General features: G+C 45.9%; 1 protein-coding gene across 1 annotated transcript in view; it reads right to left on the bottom strand.

Moving 5' to 3' along the window:
* Window positions 1-21,838, bottom strand: part of exoc2 (exocyst complex component 2) — a 95,137-nt gene that overhangs the window by 67,736 nt on the left and 5,563 nt on the right. The window contains exons 2-4 of the mRNA XM_036521077.1: window positions 9,846-10,009; window positions 3,778-3,954; window positions 1,761-1,887 (exon numbers count right to left, since the gene is read on the bottom strand). Coding sequence (XP_036376970.1) covers window positions 1,761-1,887; window positions 3,778-3,954; window positions 9,846-9,963 — 422 coding nt within the window. The 5' untranslated portion in view covers window positions 9,964-10,009. The remainder of the gene's footprint in view (window positions 1-1,760; window positions 1,888-3,777; window positions 3,955-9,845; window positions 10,010-21,838) is intronic.

Genomic DNA, 21,838 nt, shown 5'->3' on the forward strand with positions numbered 1-21,838 from the left:
AAGTCTGAAAAACACGAAAATGCGTCTGGGCTTTGACGAGCCGAGTAACCCGCCGCTACGTCATTAAGCAAATGTGATCAGTCTACCCGGGGCCCCAGAGTAATTCATTATCTAGCTGACTAAACCAATGAATGAAGTCACTGGTTACTTGAGATGAACTTCCATGATGAGAAAAACATCCTACCTCAGAACAGCGTGAATTAACAGACCCTAATTTCTGTCTTTTTTGAGAGCCCATTCCAGGGACTGAAAGCTCTGGAAATGACGCATGAACTTCGACCGCCGCCATGCTTGCCCGGGTCAGCCTTCTTGTGCTGCAGAAAACATGCTGCCAAAAACAGGCCCGGCACATGATATGAGGCTGTTTTTTATTTTTGGTGAAGAATCCACACGCTCCACCCTGCCCCCCCCTCCCCTGCGTCAATGGCACGGCCCTCACCCATAAACACGTGTAGTGGACTGCTGCTGACTCATCACGGCACGGGGGTGTCAGGCTGCGATTAGGGCCATTTATCATCGCAGATCCACAGAGATCCTGTTCCACTCTCGCCTCGCTCCTTTTGGATGAATCACGCCCTGCCATTAAGACACCCGAGCGGCACGGAAAGTCCGCAGCTCTCAGAGAATTATCACTGCGCAAAGCCAACAGCAAACAGGCTGTAAAGGCTTTCGCCTGCTGGGTTTCGTGCTAAATTGTGCTGTGAATGTGCCCTGTGAGACAAAAGCAAGGCAGAGAGGGGGGGCGGCCTTCTTGGGTCTGTTCAATGCAGTCATGTCCGTACCCATGCTGGTGGCCTGCTGTAATGGCATGAGGGGGTGTATTCTGCACCACTAACTAAGAAACATGGAACACAATGGCTTTTTAAAAGGCACTGCTCCCCAAAACCATGGCAGGATGGCATCAGAGCGTTGCCTGTTGCCTTTTTTCCCCCCTTCTTTATAGAGTGATGAGCTGTTTAAACGGCTGTTCTTAGAACTCTAATAAACATGCTGACAGTACACTTCTTAACACATCAACAAAGTATTTGCCTGTTTACCGCTGCAAAGCTTCACTGTATGGACACAATACACCCACGGTCAGAAAAGAAACAAAGATAAACTCGTCTTCACACAAGATGAGCAGATTCTGCTATGTCATTTCCACTGTAATCATTCACATGCGCGTCGATCTTGCTGATGTGTCATGAGCTGAGTGTGTGTGTGAGAGTTATGTGTGTGTCTGCGTGTGTGTGTGTGTGTGTTTGTGTCAGAGTGTGGGAGCTATGTGTGTATGTGTGTGTGTGTGCGCGCGCGTGCATGCGTGAACTCCACTGCTACACGTCTACAGAGTGGGGTGGGGGGCCAGCCCGTACAGATCTGTAGCCCTGACACATCGCACAGAACAATGCAATTTGCTCTTGTTTACACTGCTAAATGACAGACAAGCGATATGTGCGCAGAGAAACCAGCCCTGTTAATCCGTCGCATGTGGGCTCAAAGGGACGCAGTTTCCCCGCCTCCCTGCCTGCACGGAGGGGGGACCAGGGAACCGGCGCGTCAGGCCCCCCGCTGCCCACTCATTGTGGCTCTGCACAACAGCTCTTAATTTGCCCCTAATCCCGCGTTGCTGGAAGCAATCAGGGGACTAGGGCTGGAATGCTGCAGTGGGGGCGGTCGGTGGTGTGGCTGGACAGGGTGGGGTCGGGATGGGGGTGGCCTGTCGAGTGGTTGGGTGGGTGCAGAGGGGTTTTTTTTTTGGGGGGGGGGGGGGTTGTACCTACTTGTCAACGTCGATCCCAAGGGGGTTGGCCGGCCGCAGGGACAGGGGCGAGATCCCCTTGTTCCTGTCCGTGCGCATGTCGTAGTAGTTCATCTCGTCCACCCACACAGCCGACTGGTCCAGGATACCTGCAGCCAGACAGCACCAGCTGGACGTCAAACCAGGAAACGCATACCTAGGCGGTGACGTGTGTGTGTGTGTGTGTGTGTGTGTGTGTGTGTGTGTGTGTGTGTGAGGCTCGCACAGCTGCAGCACTCTGCCTTTAAATACGGTTTATTATTATAAAGACATTCTGAGAACAGCCTGAAAAAAAAACTGCAGAGAAAGTGCTGGAAGAACGAATCATGCATACTACACTGCTACCCGTTTAACTAGCACATAAACAACGCAATGAAAATATGAATTTTGACGATGAACCACCTTGTAAAGATTTACTTGTGATGTTGTCTGACTGACTGCAACACATACGATGAAAATTTGATTCAGCATGAACTGTCAATGTATATCAATGGCAATTCAATACAATGTTAATACACTGTTATTTTAATGTCTTGTATCAAAGTCCAGGCCTCAAATTTCAATTACAACTATTTGAAAAACAGTAAAAAACAAAAGCATGTAGCCCCTTTTAATGCAGACTTATGAACTATGCATGCTTATTTCAAAAAAGATAAAACTGCAGAATTACTGAGTATCGAAAAATCATTTACAGTATATTACAGGATCACACAAACATTTTATCCATACAGCAAAATGTGTAAGTATGGTTAATTATCTTTGTTCACTCAGACGCTCCGATATTGTAACAGTTTACAGCCAACATCACCTGCAACACAAATGACTATTAAACTTTCATTTAACAAGCTAATGATGATTAGAGATTTATTCACAGAACTGAATCAGCTAGACTATGCTAACCTCACACCACTGACAATGTTGGAGATGAGACATCCAAGACATCCAAACCTTCATTTCTGTCATTTACATTCAGGATATACATGATTTACGTTTACAAGAGAAGTTGCATCAATGTTTACAATACCTGTAAACTGCTACACTACACTACATACTAAATATGTGCACATCTGCTACACTACACTTACACTAAATATGTGTAAACTGTAAATCACTTTTTGAGAAGTGGCAATCTGTTACCGCGTTTTCAGTAATGAAGAATCTGTGTTTACAACACTCTCCGTGTCATTTCCCTCCTGTACTTTTCATCTATCAAATGTTTGCTTTTGGTTTTTGTGTTCATATGGACTGTCTGTCTCATAGCGCTTAGGATCCCAACAAAAAAAAAAAAATGTGTGTGTGTGCCAGTCAGGTAACCAGCGTGCACAGAATGCCCTATTTGTTTCATATGCCAAGACAAGATCCAATGGAAAATCATGAAGTTGTAAAAATTCATAAATTCACAGCGGTCTCTTTAGCTATGTTGCTGTATTTATCTTTGGTATGTATCATTTTCTTTGGGAGGTTTGACATGTCAACGTTTAACGCTGAACATATACGTAACATTACAAATAAACTTCTGGGAAGCCTACTTGTGAATTTGAATGTTCTCGTCACTTAATATCCATGAGGAACAAAGCCTTTTGCCCTGAAATTGAGAGCAGAGGTGACGCCATTTGGGTGACGGGGAGAAATGGCAGCCGCGTGCTGAACCTTCCCCCACCTTCCCAATGAGTTACAACGTGACAGGGAGAGCTGGTCGTGGCCGGGCAGAGGCCTACATGGTTCACCCAGACTGGACATTTTTACCCTGGCTTTCTCTGCTGGGGGTGATTTGAGGGGTTGAGTACGGGTGGCTCACACAGTGGCACATAAGGGCACAGATCCTCATGTTCATGCGCCCGGCAGACCTCCACAGCTGCTCTGGGGATGATTAATGTGCCCTCTGTGCGGATGGGGGAGAGGGGCCAAAAACAGTAAACCCCGGGAATAAAGACAGACCCCGCGATGACAGCCTGGCACGAGGGCCCCCGCACCCCCCGCACCCCCTCCGGGCTGCTTACCTATTTTCTCTGTTTTCAGGAGCTTGAAGGAGACAGTGGAGGTCCCGTGGCCGCCGGACTTGGTGGTGACGATGATCTCCCCCTTGTCGTCCTTGGCCGGCCCGACCCGGCACACGATCTTGCTGGCGGACATCCATTCGGCGGTCAGTAGGCAGTTGTGTCCGCAGATGGACAGTCCTGGGGGTCAAAGCAGAGAGGGCGAGGGCCGTACATTTCAGAGGCAGCAATCGAACGCGGTGTGGATAGCACCCAAACTGTGCAGCAGCGTTCACCAAGCGCAGCCACTTGATGAGCGCTTTACTCCAAGAGGGCCTTGTTCAGGAAGAGGCAGCGGGCATTTAGTCAGAGCTGAGTGATAATCACAGGAGGTCAAAGTTCAGGCAGGGTCGAGGCCTCGGTCTTGTAGGTGGCCGACCTGCGTGAGGATTCTTCGCCCACACCCCCGGAGGAGTCCCCCCCCCAGCTTATCCCGCCTCAGCCCCAGTCATCACCCACTTGTGAGTGCATTTATCACCGCCCCCCCCTCTCCCTCCTGGGAGAAGGCTGTCACTTCACTCCTAAGTGGGTAATTACACATTTATCTTCCCCCTCTCCTCTTCTCTCAGGAGCCCCATTACAGGGCTATCTGGATCAGGGGGGCCCTCGGAGACACCACCGTGCCACGGCAGATCAAACCATGGTGAGATCTGCCCGGATAGCGGAGGGGCAGGCCCCGCTTCCTCCCGTTATCGCTGGAGAGCAGAGCGGAGTCGTGCCAGCGCAGAGCATGAATAATTCAAATAAGATAGCAGACTGTGTGAAAAGAAATAACCGGCAAGCACACGCAACGCCGCCATCAGGACAAATTTTATGGCTATTATGTATTTTTTTTTCCACCTCAGTAAAACTGCCAACTTTAGGTGGGGTGAAGATTCTGTGATCACCCCTGTGTGTTTCTGTCTGTCTGTGGGCAGGATAGCTGAAAAAAAAAGATGATCTGATTATAGGGCTGCTACATATTGTACATACAGATATTATGCAAAAAGATATTTATGTGCAGGTTATCTCACTTACAGGGGACTTTCATTTTAAATGCATTGAATAAGACAGCTATCAAGTGTGCAGGAGATATGCACTCTATTGCGTACCACTAGCTTTGTTTAAATGTAGAAAATATGGACGGATGCCAACCAAAAGCTGTTACTCCTAAATATTCCTAGCTTTTGGTACTGGTCAACAATACACATAGGTTATGATTGCTTGCTGTGCAAAGGTCTAAGAAAAAAAGCAGCAGCTTGGCGAAGCACCGCGAAAAACCTCCTGGAGTCCACGGGATGCTACCTGCGGTTTGGCAGCGAACAGCCGCGGCCTGCAGCGCTCCAGATTTTTACCTGTGAAAACACCCAGTGAGAGGACTCGCGGGCTCACACCGCATACCAAGCGGCCTACTCCTGCCCACCCCCCTGCGCCAAATCCGCTCCTGCAATAATGTTTTTGCGGCTTTAAATACACCTACAGTTACAAGTGCAACAATCTTTTCAATAAGCGTGTTATGTGTCAGAGCTGAAGCAGATTAGGAGACTCCAAGAGTGTAATCAGAAGGGGATTTCTCATTAAGCCTTCACACGGGCTATGAAAACAGCCCGCTCCAAATCAAACAGGGGCTCCGCGTGAAAGTGTAGGGGCTCCGCGTGACCCCTCCGGCAGCCTTCACCACCCCAACACCCCCCCCCCCCTCCCCCCCCCGGCCCCCACCTGGGGCTTTCCTCAACATTCACTTAGCGTAAATTTGGGGAGAGGATTTTCTTTGAAAACCTCTCCCCCAAAGCGTTCCTGGGCTGTGTGTGTATAAGTGGGTGGCTTGGCACCGCTCGCGAAACGGACAGCTTTATTTTATTTTCCTGTGCGTCAGGACGAGCTCGGGAGGTCACGCAGCTACGCCGACGGCCCTGTGCGAGGAATGCACAAGCGTACCGGGGCTTTTTCCTTTTTCAGCAATAACGGCGAAGGCACTGAAGCAGTGTGTATGAGAGGGGTACGGAAGACAGCCTGTTTCTGCATTTACGTTCGGTTAGCGGATGTTCTCATTCAGAATAAGCCAGGCTGCTCGCCACGATGCCACACTGCTGACAAACCACTCATAGTGAATTTAACCATGGTTTCATATAACTGGGCAGCAGTGTGGCATAGTGGTAAGGAGCAGGGCTGATGGTTCAATTCCCTCCTGGGACAATGCCATTGTACCCCTGGGCAAGGTACTTAACCCACAATTGCCTGAGTAAATATCCAGCTGTATAAATGGATAACATGTAAAACAGTAGTTATGTAAGTCAGTCTGGATAAGAGCATCAGCTCAATGTAATAATGCAGTAACTGAAAAAGAAAGCGTTTCAAAGTGGTTCTCTGTGATTATGTGACTGGGATCGAACACGTTGCAAAGCGTGCGGACGCTGTGTGCCAGCGCTGGCCTGGAAGAGCCAGATACAGGCGCGTGAGGGGCTGAGGAGAAGGCCGGCAAACCGCAAGTCCATAAAAATGGGGTTAATGTACACACTGCCGGACAAGGAACAAACAGACAGACAGCAGCTCTGATGAAAGGACAGTGGGCGAGCGTGACTCACTGCCAGACAACCCATTCCGGGAGCTTGGCTTCTTTCCTCTCTCTGATACTCATTTTCTCAATCTGACACTGTGATGCTGTCTCTGATACAAGAGGGTCTCCCCCTCTCTCTCTCCCCCTCCCTCTAAGTCTGATAATATGATCTGAAAATATAACAGTCGCTGTCTCCCTGTATGCCTCAATGAAAACTCTGAGAATATATGAGAATCTCTCTTTCCCCTTCTATGTCTCACTCTCACACTGATACAACAGTCGCTGTCTTCCCTCTACTGGAATCTCTCTCCTTGGAGAATCTGAGAATCTCTCTAATATGAGAATCTCTTTCTCTCTCACTGGATCAACAGTTGCTCTCTGACTCTCTCTCCCTCTCAAAATGTCACTGAAACCCTGTGATACAGCTCTCACTCTCTCTCCATATCTCACCGATTTCAAGAGATGCACGATACAAGAGTATGTCTCTGTCTGAAACTGTGTGTTGTCAAAAAAGTCCATCACTCCTCTCTCTCTCTGTGGAACTGTGGGTGAAATGAGAGGGTCTCTCTCTCTCTCTCTCTGTATGTAATTGTATGCTATCCAAAAAGACCACTTCTCCTTTTCTCTCCCTCTGGAATTTTGGGTGAAATGACAGGGTCTCTGTCTCTGAAATTGTATACTACTGAAAAAGACCATCTCTCCTTCTCTCTCTGGAATTGTGTGTGAAATGAGAGGGTCTCTCTGTCTCTCTCTGCTCCTTGCGCTGTGCGTGCCGGGTCTGCGCCCGCCGATGCGATGACAGCCGCCACGTTTGTACCGCCGCCCCGGAGAGTTGCCTTTCGTACGGTACCGTCACAATCCGAGCGCAGGAAACCTGATCCGTGCTCCCTTCCTCTCAGAGAAACGTGGGCAAAAAACACAACAACAACATTCTCCACCGTAAACATGGAACGCGGCGTCCCACATGTGTGTGCGCGTGTGTGTGTGCGTGTGCGTGTGTGTGTGTGCATGTGTGCATGTGTGAGTGAAGGTATGCATGTAAGAACACAGCAGCCACAATCTCACACCATACCTGCAAACGCAAAACAATGTCTCTCTCACACACAAGTGTGAAACCTGAGAATGATTTCCTCACATGAAGGCCACGTTGCATGTCCAAGACAACTGCTAAAAAATGTGCATAATACATTTTGTGCATACTACATTTGTTGCTAGAATATCACTATTACAAATGGATTTGTGCTAGATTATATCACAGGCTAAGCTTTAGCAATTCATAATCAGGTAGATTAATTAAAGCTTTGATTATTTTTTAAGCATGGTAGGAATATTAATATTTACATTGTAATAACAAAAATACTATACACAAAATATTAATGTAACATCATTGGCTCTATACTATACAAAACTGCTTATTCATTAAATGTGAATGTGAAAACTGAATAGCTGATGAATTCCCAAAAAAGGAATAAATCTTAAACACTATATCAGCTTAAAACATCAGGTATTTAAAATTAATTTCTACTTACTATTTATTTTATGTAATAATTATTATTTTAAAAGTATTTTGTAAAATATTAATTCTTGTAAAAGTAACTGAAAATTCTGCTTTATTATTGTCAAATGTCTGGACAATTAAACCGGACAACTTAAATATTCAAAAGCGGAGAATTAATTGAGATTTATTTTGGAATCAAAATTGGAAACAGCTTTGAGGTATTTATCACAAAGAAGAGAAAGTCATAAAATAATAAAGTTAGCAAAGCTACTAAAACCCATTTGAAATGGTTTTCAAATGGTCTGAACCAAGATTTAAACTGAATCTGAAACTATCACACAGAAAATTTGACTTCAAATGTCATTCTTAATTACAACAAATACTGAAGAAAAAAATCAGAAATGTTTCTAAGGGATATTAAGCTCAGCATCTGCACACATTTTTATCTTTTCAGCCAAGCACCTGGAAACTCAACTCTGACCTGACAATATTTTATCAAATATATAGTTATATATTTTATCCATCAAGCATTTCTGCAAGCCTACTGAGAATAAAAAAGGAATCTCCTGGAAAATGAGTATACATTTTTCTAGGAGATTTTAATGTCAAAATATCGCTAAAATCCAAAAAGAATCTGGACTCTATCTGAGGCATTATTAAATTCCAAAAAGTTAAACATATAAAATATTGAGAGGTGAGAAGGCACCCTATATGGCCCCTTGCCTGATGAAGAAATATTTTTCTTAATTTTTATCTGAAAACATTTTCAAACGTGGCAATATCAGGCATATTTGACGATTTTGGAAACATGATAACTCTAACACAGTTCATTGTATGAAGGTTATGAATCCTAAGATGACTGAGGATCTCCATAGTTTTATTTATTTATATCTCACACCAGTTATGTATGAATAATTTGTGTTATTCTATCAAAGTGGGGTTTAATACTTAATATAAAAATGATACATTAAATTTACAAAAAGTTAATATTTGGTGCAACTGTAAAAAAAAACATTATATATGTACACACAAATAAATGTAGAATAAATAAAACAATGGCATTTCAATTTTGAAGTATTTATTTAAATATAAGCCACACAGACGCCTACTTCAAATATATCTGAAAGACCCTTTTCATTATGCAACATTTCAGCTATGTTTCGATTGTATCAAAATAGCCCTCATATGAAACATTTTGAGAAAAAAAAAGGCTACATTCTATTTTCTATGGCAGAGAGCCAAATATGGGGCCTATATTTACTATTTTCAGTTCAATACCAAAGATTAAAGATAAAATTGGCACATGGAGTCCATGCAAATCAAATCTATCTACAGTAAAATTGGTATATAATATTGGACACTGGGTTCAACTTGAACAATGTGGGTATTGTAAAATGTTAACAACTAAATATATCACTATAGTCACCTTTTCGCCTTTAAGATCATTGTGAAGAATTAACATGTGATAAAAATAATTAACGAAAGAGAAAAGCGTGCAACACCAAAATACATATCAATTGTCAAATTTGTCGTTTCCTATTTGTAATAAGTGATTACAGTATGCACAACTGAATAAAAGGCTGCAGTGCAATGAAGCCCTAAAATTATTTTTTGGATGTTGAAAAGACTGCCTATTTAAATGGGCACAAGTACATTGGCTTTTTCCCCCTTCAAGTCTCCAGCTTTCCCTTGTTTGTTAGGTTTAGCTAAAGGCCACAAACTATTCATTAAAAGCACTTTCATAAACTGGGTAATTAAGTCAAACAATAACTACGTTACCAAATCTGGATCATAACTGTTTGTGTTTCATACTCAGGTCTGTTGACTTGTCGAGCTAAAAAAACTAAAATCCCCATCTCAAAAGACAAACAAACAACACCCGTGCTAAATTCAGGCCTCGCCTGGAACATTTTTTTCTTTTTTTTTGCGTTGTGTTATTTTTCTGAGTAAATGTTGTTTTGTTTTCTGAAGGACGGGGACGAGTGAAAGGTAAATTACCAATGAGATCAGCAGGTCCGGTGCCCAGGTTCTCTCCGCGGATGGTGACTTTGGTCCACGGGGTGCCCTCGTTGGGCGAGATGCCCGTCACCAGCGGGGGCTGGCGTGCTCGAGACATGGCGGTGTGTGCCGCTAGCGGGGGGGACCAGGCAGATATCAGCAACCTGTAAGAGAGACAGAGTCAGGGAGGCCTTTAAGGTGACACAAGCATCGTTGGTCATCAAAGACATGCGGCAGTGTAGCACAGTGGTAAGGAGCAGGCACATAACCGAAAGGTTACTGGGGCACTGCTGCTGTACCTTTCAGCAAGGTACTTCACCCACAATTGCCTCAGTAAATATCCAGCTGTATAAATGAGTAACATGTAAAAAATTATAACCTCAGTAAGTCTCTGGATAAGAGCGTCTGCTGAATGCCAATAGTAATGTAAGGATGAAAGACGGAAAGACGGACAGTACATGGATCAACAGTTCAAAGAGAGAAAACACAGCAGCGATCGGCAGAGACTGGCACTCAAAGGGCTGGGGCTTTAAGGTCACCCGGCCAGGCCTGCGAGTGTTATGAAACGGTCTCTCTCTTTGAGGAGGACACTATGGTACTTTCAAGATTCCAAAATAAACACTATATCCTGCAGCCCTGGCGTAGGCAGTTCTATGTGTACAGAAAACCTTATTCTCTAAAAAGATTTAAAAGTGCACTTCAGGTGCCTCATCAAAGAGCTGAGAGTTTAATTGAAGTCGCACTTTCATTCAAGTAAAAAAAGGGGCCGCTACCTAATCTACAATTTATACTGAGGGTTACTAATAATGTTGCAGAATGACAACATTATTGTTGTTTTAGGCAGTGAAAAGGCTGATAACTTCACCACAAATGGGCATGTGACAGGGAATCAGAAATCCAAATCTGTGTGAAAGAGGCCATATCATGAATAAATAGTTTACATTTTATAATTAAAAAATAAAAAAAATAAAAAAAACAGAACAATAATGCAAATTAGAAAATGGAAATGTATTCATTCAGATAAGTTACACCTGGAAGGCATTTTGCGGAGCGACGAAACGCCAACCTCTCGGTCGCAAAATGCAGTTGGCCCAAAACAGCCATAAGCAGCACATTTTTTGGGCCAGTGCTAAAAAAGAGGTAAAGGGGGGGAGGAGAGACACATGCATCTCTCATTTCAGAGAGGGAGAGGGAGAGAAAAAAAAATAACACGTTTAATGCAGTTAGAAAAACATTGCCGATGTTTGCAAATACGTGGCTGCCAGCTTTCGCCCTGGGGGTAACAGACCGGCCTTTCTGCAGCGCAGCGCGAGGCTGCTCCCCCCACTACTGCCGAAATGTGCTCTCCGCAAACAAGGCGGGAGTTCACACGGAACCGGCACCAAAGCCGGGCCCGTCCGAACAAACATGGGGAGGGTGACGGTGTGGATTTATTACTTTGCTCAGATATGTTTTGTGGTTTATGCGTTTGTTTTTATTTGCTTGGCAGACGCAGTCGCGCGGGGTGCAGCTCCTGTTTTATCCCGGATATTTACTGAATTCAAGCACTTTGTTCAAGTGTACAGCGGCTATGTCCTGCCAGGCAACTGAACCTGCAACCTTGTGTTTATGAAGCTGGGTCCACTTCCGGAAACTTCCAAGCTTGAGACTGCTATAATACTCCTCAATGAGCTGGCCACCTAGACATTCTATAAAATAATTAAAATTCAAAAAACGATGGCATGTCTGACTGTGATGTATGGGGTCAAAATGTAAAAAAATTAAGAAACACTGAACATGTGGCCAGAAGTATGATCACTGACAATGATGATGTACATTGAGAAGTACGATAACCCGAACAACAACCTACATACATTGCTTTTTTTAAATCAACATTTAGTATCACAAAATATAAAAAGTTAATGAACTATATACAATCATCAGGGTTTATAGGGAAAGAAGAGAGGCATACAGGCAAAGACAAAAAAATTAAAGTACAGAAGTAAGGATCAGAACAGAGCACAGAAAATAATAAAAAATAAAATGATTCTTTAGCAGATGATTCCTTCCTTCCTTCAGCTTTATTTATTTTTTTGCTGTGGAGCATTCTAATAAAATATTATTGCTAAATTCAAAAAGCCATGTTATTTCCACTGGTCGACTGGGTTCAAACCAGTGGCATAGAATAACTTTCTTAGCAGTCGTTTGGGTAAAACGTGATATCCGCCACTGATTTGGGGCAGGATTAAGAGAGCAACGATCATTTCACAAATAGACAATCCACATTGTTTCTGTTCAAGCCGAATGTCAGTGTGAAAACGGCAGGGCGGGCGTCTCTGGCTGCGTTTACACTAAGCAGATCTGGGGGACCCAGCGGCCGCTGCACCACGAGCTCGCACACCTTGCCCCCTCAGGGCCAGAGGCAGGCGATAACTCAGGCTGGATGTAACTCATTCTCTCCCCGCATGCCTCCGCAGGGGGAAGATAGGAGGTTAATAGCCTTTAAATGAGTGCTACCCTGGTCATTCATCAGACCTGTTTCGGCGTGCGGGGAAGGGGGGGGAGGGGGAGGTGGGGGGGTTGCGTCTCGTTTCGGCAAAAGGCCACGACCGTTGTGTTTTCTCAGCGGGAGGTTGAGCCCCCCTCTCACCCCCCCGCACACCTCCTCCTCTCACACACACTCACACACACGCACACACACACACACACACACACACAGGCGCTCTGTGAGCTCCTGCAGGGCTGGGCAGAGTGACAGCTCGGAGCTGTTGCGTGCGAGGGGCCCGGGCTGGCTCTGTGTGGTCTGGGTGTGTGGTCTCCAGCGCCGAGACCAGAAAAGACCCGGCGTGTTTACTTTACTCTGGGCCTCGCGCGGCCGCAGGAACCCTGCCCAGACGCTCCGCCGGGCTGCACCACCCCCACGGGGGAGTGGGGGGGGGGGGGGGGGCAGGGGGGGGTGCGGCGGCGCGGCCACCAGCGGCACGGCAACCGCTCGCTCATTGGCCGGCTCCACACCGGGGAGAGAGACCCGGCACCGGCAGCACCGGTCCTGGCTGCAGGTGGCGGCCAGAGACACGCTTCTAGGTTAAGGGAACGTGTGCAAAGTACAGATTCACCACCACAAAAAAACTGCGCTGAACCTTCTAACAGCTGCTCAAAGTCAAAATGGCTGGAGGTTTTCAGGCATGAAATCAAAGGGAGAGGTTAACACAGATTGAGAATTCTTGTCCGTATGGATTATGACAGCGACATTTTTGTGATTTCTCTGATTAATGCTGTACTGTTAATCTTACGAATTCAAAACCATACTGACATATCAGTACCAATGTCTGAAGCACCTAATCATCAGCTATCAAGCACATTATATTGTAAACATTCACACTCCATCACTATGATTGCTTAATCAACAGCTGGAGGAACACATGGGTGGCTGAACAGGGAGTGTGGAAAAACATGCACATTTTCAGCTTTCCAGGAAAAATGAGAAAGCATGTCTTAAATTCATACACTGTACTCTATATCCTATCAGATGCTGGATCGCAGCACCTTCCTGGCTTCTGGGAAGGATTTCAGATCTGCACTGTCTCTTAGCACTGTTTGTTTTCACAAGGATCCTTTAGAGGGCAGCAAAGGATCCTGCTAACGCCACAGTGGACTATTCTGGCCCACAATGCAACTGGCTTATCAACACCTTCCCAGTGACAGTCCTCACAAGTCTGCAGACAGTAAAACTACTATGGTTTCAATGTAGTGCCTCAGTGAAACTTTCTACAGGGGCCATTGCAAAAGAAGTGTGTCCTGTGGAGCCTGTTTTTGTGCAGTGTTTATCAGCCCTGCTGCTTTAAATTCTACGCTGGTACAGTATTTCACATACTCTGATTGTTATCTGCTTAGGTGTCCTTGAGGGTGCATTCCTATCCTCAAGTGCAATGTAAAAATAGAGGCATCTCTTCACCACACAGAGGGAGTGCTGTGCTTCAGATAGTTAGCCTCGCTGTTTACCTAAGACATCATCAGATAGTTCTGATGGTTTGCTGTTTAGCTCGATCAGCACTGGTGACTTTCCTATACTGACTCATCCTGCACTAAAGATCTCAACACCATCTAGCTGCCATATGAAAGTGATATGAACAACACCATGTGCAAGTTCCCGTTCCTCCAGACTCTGACAGCGGCCATTTTAAAAGCAGCGGCAGGGGCTCATTGCACATGTCACCTCCTTCACTGTTCTGCGATTGATTAAGGGGACCAGGGGAGCTATTGATCTGCGATATGTAGGGCAGGCCTGGCGCTCTGCTCTCGCTGCAGGGTGGGGGTAGGTGGGGCAGGGAGCCGGGGGAGGAGCTGATCTGGGAGCGCCCGAGCCGGGGCTCCCGCCGGGCTCCTGCCGGGCTCCTGGGAGAGGACAGACGCCGTTCCCTGGAGTCATGTGTTGAGTCTGGGAGGCGCGCCTGAAATGAGCCCTTCGCCCCCGCGACCCCCTCTCCTTGACCCCCCGTTCTCCCGACACTCCCAGTTCGGGACGCGTCCAAACACTGGAAAATGAATACTTGGCTTTGCTGGGTGGATGTACGTTACATTACATTACATTACTGTCATTTATCCAAAGCATCTTACAGTTTTTACACGTTATCCAGTTATGCAGCTGGATATTTACTGAGGCAGTTCTAGGGTAACTACCTTGTCCAAGGGTACAGCAGTGTCCCTGCAGGGAATCGAACCTGCAACCTGTCGATCATGAGCCCTGCTCCTTACCACCACGCCACACTGCTGCTCCAAACCAAGCACTATGGCAGAAGTGAGGAATGCTCGGCTCGATGCTGCTACGGTCAGTTCACCTCAGAAGAGGAGAGACAGAGGGAGGGGTGATCAGATCGGAGCGCTTTGCCATCACATAAACAAACAGCAGCGAAATAGGCACCCTCCCGAAACACACTGAAGCCCTTACCCTTCCACCCCCCTCTTGGCATCCCAAGAGCACCCATCCCCAAACGCTACCGAGACTGTTCCACAGCACCAAGCACTCCCAATCATTTCCTCTTCACTGTTAACATTTTAACTGGGAGTAAATCTGGAGATTTGTTTTGCTTGGAAAAGGTCTTTTCAACAATTTCCATTTGCCCCCCCCTCCCCAAAACAATTAGTAGTTTTGTCACACATTGTAATTCCGCCAGCAGTGCCCCTGCCCTTCCCATAATTCCCCCAGGCAGAGCCGGGTGGGCCTTCCCCGCAATGACTCGGGGAAGGGGCCCCTGCTGAAAAGTGACATCCTGTTGGCGGCTCTGACGGCAGGGGCCCCTAGCTAGAGGGTGGGAAAAAAAAAAACCCTCGCCAACCGAGAGCCGACAGCACGAATAAAACGCGCTAAACTGACAGGAAAACAAAGCGCTGTGCTCTCGCATAAATACGGGGGAAAGGTTTAAGCTCCGATCCGGGCTGACGCACCGCTGCAAAGAGAGACGGGGGTCAAAGACCCGATCGCGCGCTTTCCAGGGCTTTGAAGTGCGCTCATACAAACAAGTCCTAATTACGGAGCTGGAGCTGGAGATTTTAAAGGCCCTCTCTGCAGCTGATTACTGTCAAGGGACGGAGCGCGCCGTTCGGGGAATCTCCAGAGGTGGAATGCACTTCTGCGCACGGTGTCAAACCAGTAACAGGTTTTCTGTGTCGCTCTAATTTTTGGCACCCCCCTCCCCCCCCCCGAGCGCAGCTCTGAAGCACAACGTGCCAATTGCAGTAATCAGAACTGCGTGCATGCGGAACAGCTCGAGCGAGGGTTTCGCCCGCTGAGCGTCTGCGGGATTATATGTGCAGAAACGTCTATCCGAAAGCAGATGGAAGCAATCGTGTAATGATACGTATTGATACGGGGGGGGGGGGGGGGGGGGCTCAGGAGGCCGAGAGACATGGGCGTCCCGCACCGCAAACCAAATTGCGCTGAGCGTGAAACGAAACCACTGCATGCAAAGGAGCGGATGATTTTGCATTGTTCGACCAATACCTGTAGCGTTAAAACTGCAAGAACGCAGCATAGTGTTGTAGCTCAACACAGACGTTCTACAATTGCGTACAACAGCAAAGATGTTTTGCAAAAAAATATGGTGACACAATTAATCTTGACAAAAAAAACATCAATGGGGAGGTTTATTCCTGGATCAGTAAATATTTTACGTCAGCATTAGAACAGTGTTTTTTCCACTCTCTTGCTCTTCCTATGGTGTCAGATCTCTCTCTTCTCCCTCCCTCTTCTCTTCCAGCTCTCTCTCCCCCCTCCCTCTCTTCCTCCTCTCTCCTCTCGGAGCAGTGTAGAAGAGAACGGGAGCCCCTCTGTGAATTCCCACCTCCTGCAACAATCGGGGGGTCCTGTTTTTAGATGCGTTGTTTTGCCAAGCGGCAGCGTCTTGACTCCCGCTCAGACCCCCCCCCCCCCCCCCCCCCCGAATCAAAGAATCAAAGGCCAATCCGGCAAGCCCCCCCGTTCCCCGCCACCCACGGAGAGGCGAAACACAATCGGAATCAAACACAATGTGCTCTTCCCTCGGCATCCTGGATAAACAGCCTTTGAACGCCACGCCGAGGACGATGCGGCCAGCCGAGTGACGCTCGGCGGACCTGGAACCTCCACACTCTGAATGTTTTTCCCTTCTACCTTCAGGGGTCGACTCGGTGTGTGTGTGTGTGTGCGTGTGTGTTCAAGGGACATATTTCATTTTCTCATTCTTTCATTAAGATCCCGATACTTTTGTTATATAATTAAAACACACAGTTCCCATGACACGCAATCCAGGGTATCAAATTCGAGTGACACTTGAAGTATGATGGGGAAGCCCAAACGACTAGCAGAGTGCAGGGTAATCTGTTTTTTTTTTGTTCAAACTTCACTGGAGCTGACAGGCTGGTTTTACAGAGACAAGGTGGACAGACCGTCCTAATGGTGCTCAACCCCAGCCCACCAGCAGAGGCAGAGGTTTAAAGTGAGGGGGGCCACTCCGCCTGCCTATACGTTAGGCTAGGATAGCGTGCGGTACTGTTGTTCACACAGTACCTGTGACAGAGCACAGACCAGCAGAGGCAAAGTCACTGGCTCTAGCTCTAACACACACAAACACACACTCTCTCTCCCTCCCACTCACATATACACACAAACACACACTCTCTCTCCCTCCCATTCACACACAGACACGCACACTCTCTCTGTCCCAGTCACACACACTCACACACACACACACACACACGCATACGCACACGCACACACATACACTCTCCCTCCCACTCACGCACACACTCTCCCTCCCACTCACGCACACAAACAGACACACACACACACACTCACTCACTCACGCACAGACACACACACACAAGCACTCACTAAGACATGCTCACACACACACACACACACACACACACACACAGAGTCTCCTGAGGTCTGGAATGAGGGCTCCGCTTTTCCCTCCGCTGTGCAGAGGAATGGGTGAGCTCTGAGGGCTGTCCTGAGTGTGGATCCGCAGGGGGAACAGCCCAGCTGGAGACAGCAGCGCGGTGGGCCAGGCCTTTGTTTAGAGAGCGAGCGGCGGGGCAGACAGAATGTGCTCGCTCAGAGGGACGCTCCTCTTTACCCACTTAAAGAGCAGCTCCGCAGGGACTGGGGGCAGCGCTGGGAAGTACCACACACAACACCACACACATGCAACATACTCACACACACATATAACATACTCATGCTCACACACACACACTTTCTCTCTTTCACACGCACATTCATACACTGCAAATACTTCAACACACCACACACACACACAATCATACATACATAAATACACATACTCAGAAACACTCACACACATGCACACGCACATGCACAACATACATCGACAGTCTCATAGACTCTCACACACAATCACATGCACACACATGCAAAGTCACACACACTAATATTACTTTACTTATATATGTATATATATATATATATATATATATATATATATATATATATATATATATATAAAAGAGTCTACATCATATCCTGTGGAATCTGTATTTATATTTATATTTTTATATTTCTAAACCTTCCATGTGCCTTGATGCCCTTGCTGTAAATATTTGCAGCTTGTTTCTGTGAGAATTCTTGTTCTTGTCTCTCAGGGTCACTGTGTTATGTCAAACTGTTGTATTGTCACCGTGGGCCTGAGAGAAACGCAATTTCAATCCTCCATATGTCCTGTGCATATTGGAGAATTGACAATAAAGTTGACTTTGACAAATACGAGTGGTTCTTCTGGGTTTAACTCCCTCATGCCTCCTCTCACACCTTCCTTACCTCACCTAGCTTCCTCTCTTGACCTCAGCTGGCCTCTGACCCGGTCCCCAACACTGGACCCAAAAACAGCCACCGCTCAGGCTAACGCCCACCGAGGGGGGTTCGTACACAAACCATTAACACAGACATGGCATGGGCTGAGTGGCCCGTTTCACCTGTGTGCATTCCAATCTCAGAAAGGGGGGGTTGGGGGGGGGAGAGAGAACCACGCACATATGGGAGTGATTGCCGGCCGCTCCGCCTGCGTCTCACAAAGACCCCCTTTCAGCCCTGGGGGGCCGGGGGAGCGGCGGGTTTTTCGACGTACAGCACGCGCCTCTGTCCTCCGTCAGCCCCCCCCATGACTTCATTAAGCCAAGGAACCCCGGGGTCGGACCGTCGTGCGGTCCTGCGTTTAAACAAACACCATCAAGGACCCCCTTTAAAGTACACGAGTTAACCAAACATTACAGCCCTCCTGCTGTTTGAACGTAAAAAGACATTACACATCGTAATCTAGAGTGTAGAAATTTTACAACATTCCATATTCTAGTATTACACCAATCGACACCTACTGCTGCTGTTTAAATATGCTGAATATGCAAGGCAAGATATCACTATGCACGTGAGCAGAACTTAAGTGGAAACTACAGATTACAAATATCTATTAGGTTTAAATAGTAGATGATGCTAATGAAATAAAATTTTACCATTTAGAATAAATAAATTACGGTTTTGGAGGGAATTGCTCAAACCGAACTACATCTCTGAATGAGCAGTATCACAACTTCTCCTTATTACGCAAATTTTAAGAACCGTAGGCTACATTTGCAACCTGCAGATAAGTCAGTTGTTCATTATAAAACCAAGATAAAATACTGTACATCAAAGACCTCCATGACTTCGGTGATTGAATGCAGCGCATGGCTTATCGAAAGGATACGCTGAGTGGGAGACGTGCCTGAATCAGACAAAACAAAACACATGGATCACAAGAGAATAATATCACTCTGTTTACAGCACAGGCCAAACTGATGTGATAACGTTAAAATGGCTAAATGTAATATTGTAAAAACATCCTTTGATTTTCCCCAATTCAGCTGCTGTTTGTGAAGATTCGTGCAGTAAATGGGTTTGGAACCGACACAAAAAATGAGGTTCTTACATTCCCTGCAACAGGATTAATGCTGACCCTGCAGTGGCCTGAGATTCCCCCTCTGAGATGCTTTTGTGATGCGTTTGTCCACCTTGGGAGAGTAACTGAGCATGACAGGCAGGCCATAACATCTTCCCTCTGCTGGTTTTCAGACCAAATTCTGATGGCTGTCTTCTGACATCACAACCATTTGTTGAGGAAAAAAATACCACCACAGTTGCTTGGAGGGGCAGCAATTATTTGACAACAGGGAATACCCTCACAAATAATAGCCACAGCTGAGCTGATCTCTACCCATGACCTTTGACCCTCAACCTCCCCTTACCTCTCGCTCACCTGATACATCTCAGAGGAGTGAGGAGCCAAAGAATACTGAAACTTACAGTATGTTAAATGATGATGTTCATGTATCACCTTGCAATTAACCCCCCCCCCCCCCCGCCCCGACACCACCACAGCCATGAGTGACTTTAACATTTTACACCAAATCTTATTCCTAGATGAACTAGCAGTGACTTTAATGAACTCACTGTGGTGTGCTAAAAAAAAAGCCAGAACAAAACAGATTATATCATAAACATATTCCAACCACAAGCTTTATTTCTGCTAAACTTGGACATTCATTTCTGGCAGTAGGTGCTGTCACTTCTGACAGGAAAAGTGAAAAACAGCAGGCTACATTCACCTAGACTGGTGGGGGAATGAAACTACTTCCTCTTTCAGCCTTCAGTGAAAAGGGGGCACATACAGAAGACAAGCTAAACCTAATCAGAATTCTGAAAAGCTTGGAAATACATTCAATGCACATTGACAGAGATACATTTTAAATGGAAATGATGCAAATGATCCTAAACAGCAGTGTGGGATGTCACGGGATGCGACTGGGTGGCATAGTGGTGAGGAACAGGGCTTGTAACCAAAAGGTTGCTGGTTCGATTCCCCACTGAGGCACTGCTGCTGTATCCTTGGGCAAGGTACTTAACCCAGAACTGCCTCAGCACATATCCAGTATAAATGTCCAACATGTTAAAAAAAAAAACTGTAACCTATGTAACTCGCTCTGGATAAGAGCGTCTGCTAAAAGTCAATAATGTAATATAATGTCAACAAAACCGATAAAGGTCAGCTAACTGGCAAAAATACCTTACTAAACCCAAAGCAGACACCTGGTTTAAGTGTGGAAGCCTGGACTGCGTTAGGTTTCCGTTCTCCGTTTCTGTCATTTGTGTCAGAGTGAGTCAGCACTTCTTGTCCGGAGCATATCTAATCCCTCCAGCGTCCAGCGCATGAGAAAGCCGTGTCAGCACAGGTCAGGCGCAGGCAACTGTTTACTCTCGTTTGTTATATTTCGATTGGCTGTTTGTTTGTTTCAGATTTTTTTTTCTGTACATTCCCCGCCCGGGCGCCCGTTCCTGATTTAACACTGTAATAACAAACACGGCCCCGATAATCATGGAAGATTCATTTAGCGACGTGTTTTTAAAGGCTTAGCTATCGGAAAACATTACCGGGCGGCTCTGGATTGGAGCAGCGGACATGGAGACAGCAGGGTGACCGTGCCAATGAGGGCTTCTAATTTTGGCATTTCAAACATTTTGTTGCAATCATACACAATAGGTCTGACCACAAAAAATAATTCTCTATGCCATTTCACTGTCATTCTGATTTTATTAAGGGGTATATACAAGCCATATGTATAAAACCACAGTGCACATGGCTTTAAAATGGATGCAAAACTAATTTGCATACAGTACAGAAACAATATCAATATTCTTGAATTTACAGACACTGTCACTGTCACCTGAAACACTTCCCCCCTAAAGGAACTTCTCATGTCTAAAAAAAACTATCTCCTACTAAACTATAAAATAATTTAAAAAAAAAATTTAAAGTAATGGTTTGGTTGCAATGGTTTAACGCACTCGTTAGCTTTACCTGCTAGTTTGTACCTCGCCTGGCCAAACTTTGGAACTTTGTCATGCAGTACTTCTAATATTGTTGACTCTGGTTTTTCGCTTGTGTTGTACTGTACCTCACTTCTAAGTCGCTTTGGATAAAAGCGTCTGCCAAATGAATAAATGTAAACGTAATGTAAGTGTCACTGTAGACAAACCTTCATACTAAACGGCACTACATGTCCAAGACAGTGTAGCAACCTGAATTGCACGACTATTTTTTTGAAATCAAAGAAATATATTTGCATTCTGCAAACTTATGCACGCGTAATAGCTCCAGCATCCTCTAACATCAGAGCTCAATACACACTGTAAATAACAATGCATGAGCAAGCACACTCCCTTAATTGCACTGTGCTTTTTCTAATTAAACAATGAAAAACGTTTGTATTCCACAAAACTCACAAACACATGGCAGCTATAGCTACAGCCGCAGAATCATATCAGTTATTCAGCACTTATCTGTGCTAAATACTTATCGTAAATAACAATACTAAATAACAAGGCACACGCAGGCACACTTCCTTAATGGCATGTTTGTTTCTTAATCAAACAATGGGAAATATTTAGATTCTACGAACTGATGCACACTTGATAGCTGGAGTTA

This window comes from Megalops cyprinoides, chromosome 2 (assembly GCF_013368585.1).
Source record: "Megalops cyprinoides isolate fMegCyp1 chromosome 2, fMegCyp1.pri, whole genome shotgun sequence".
Taxonomy (NCBI): domain Eukaryota; kingdom Metazoa; phylum Chordata; class Actinopteri; order Elopiformes; family Megalopidae; genus Megalops; species Megalops cyprinoides.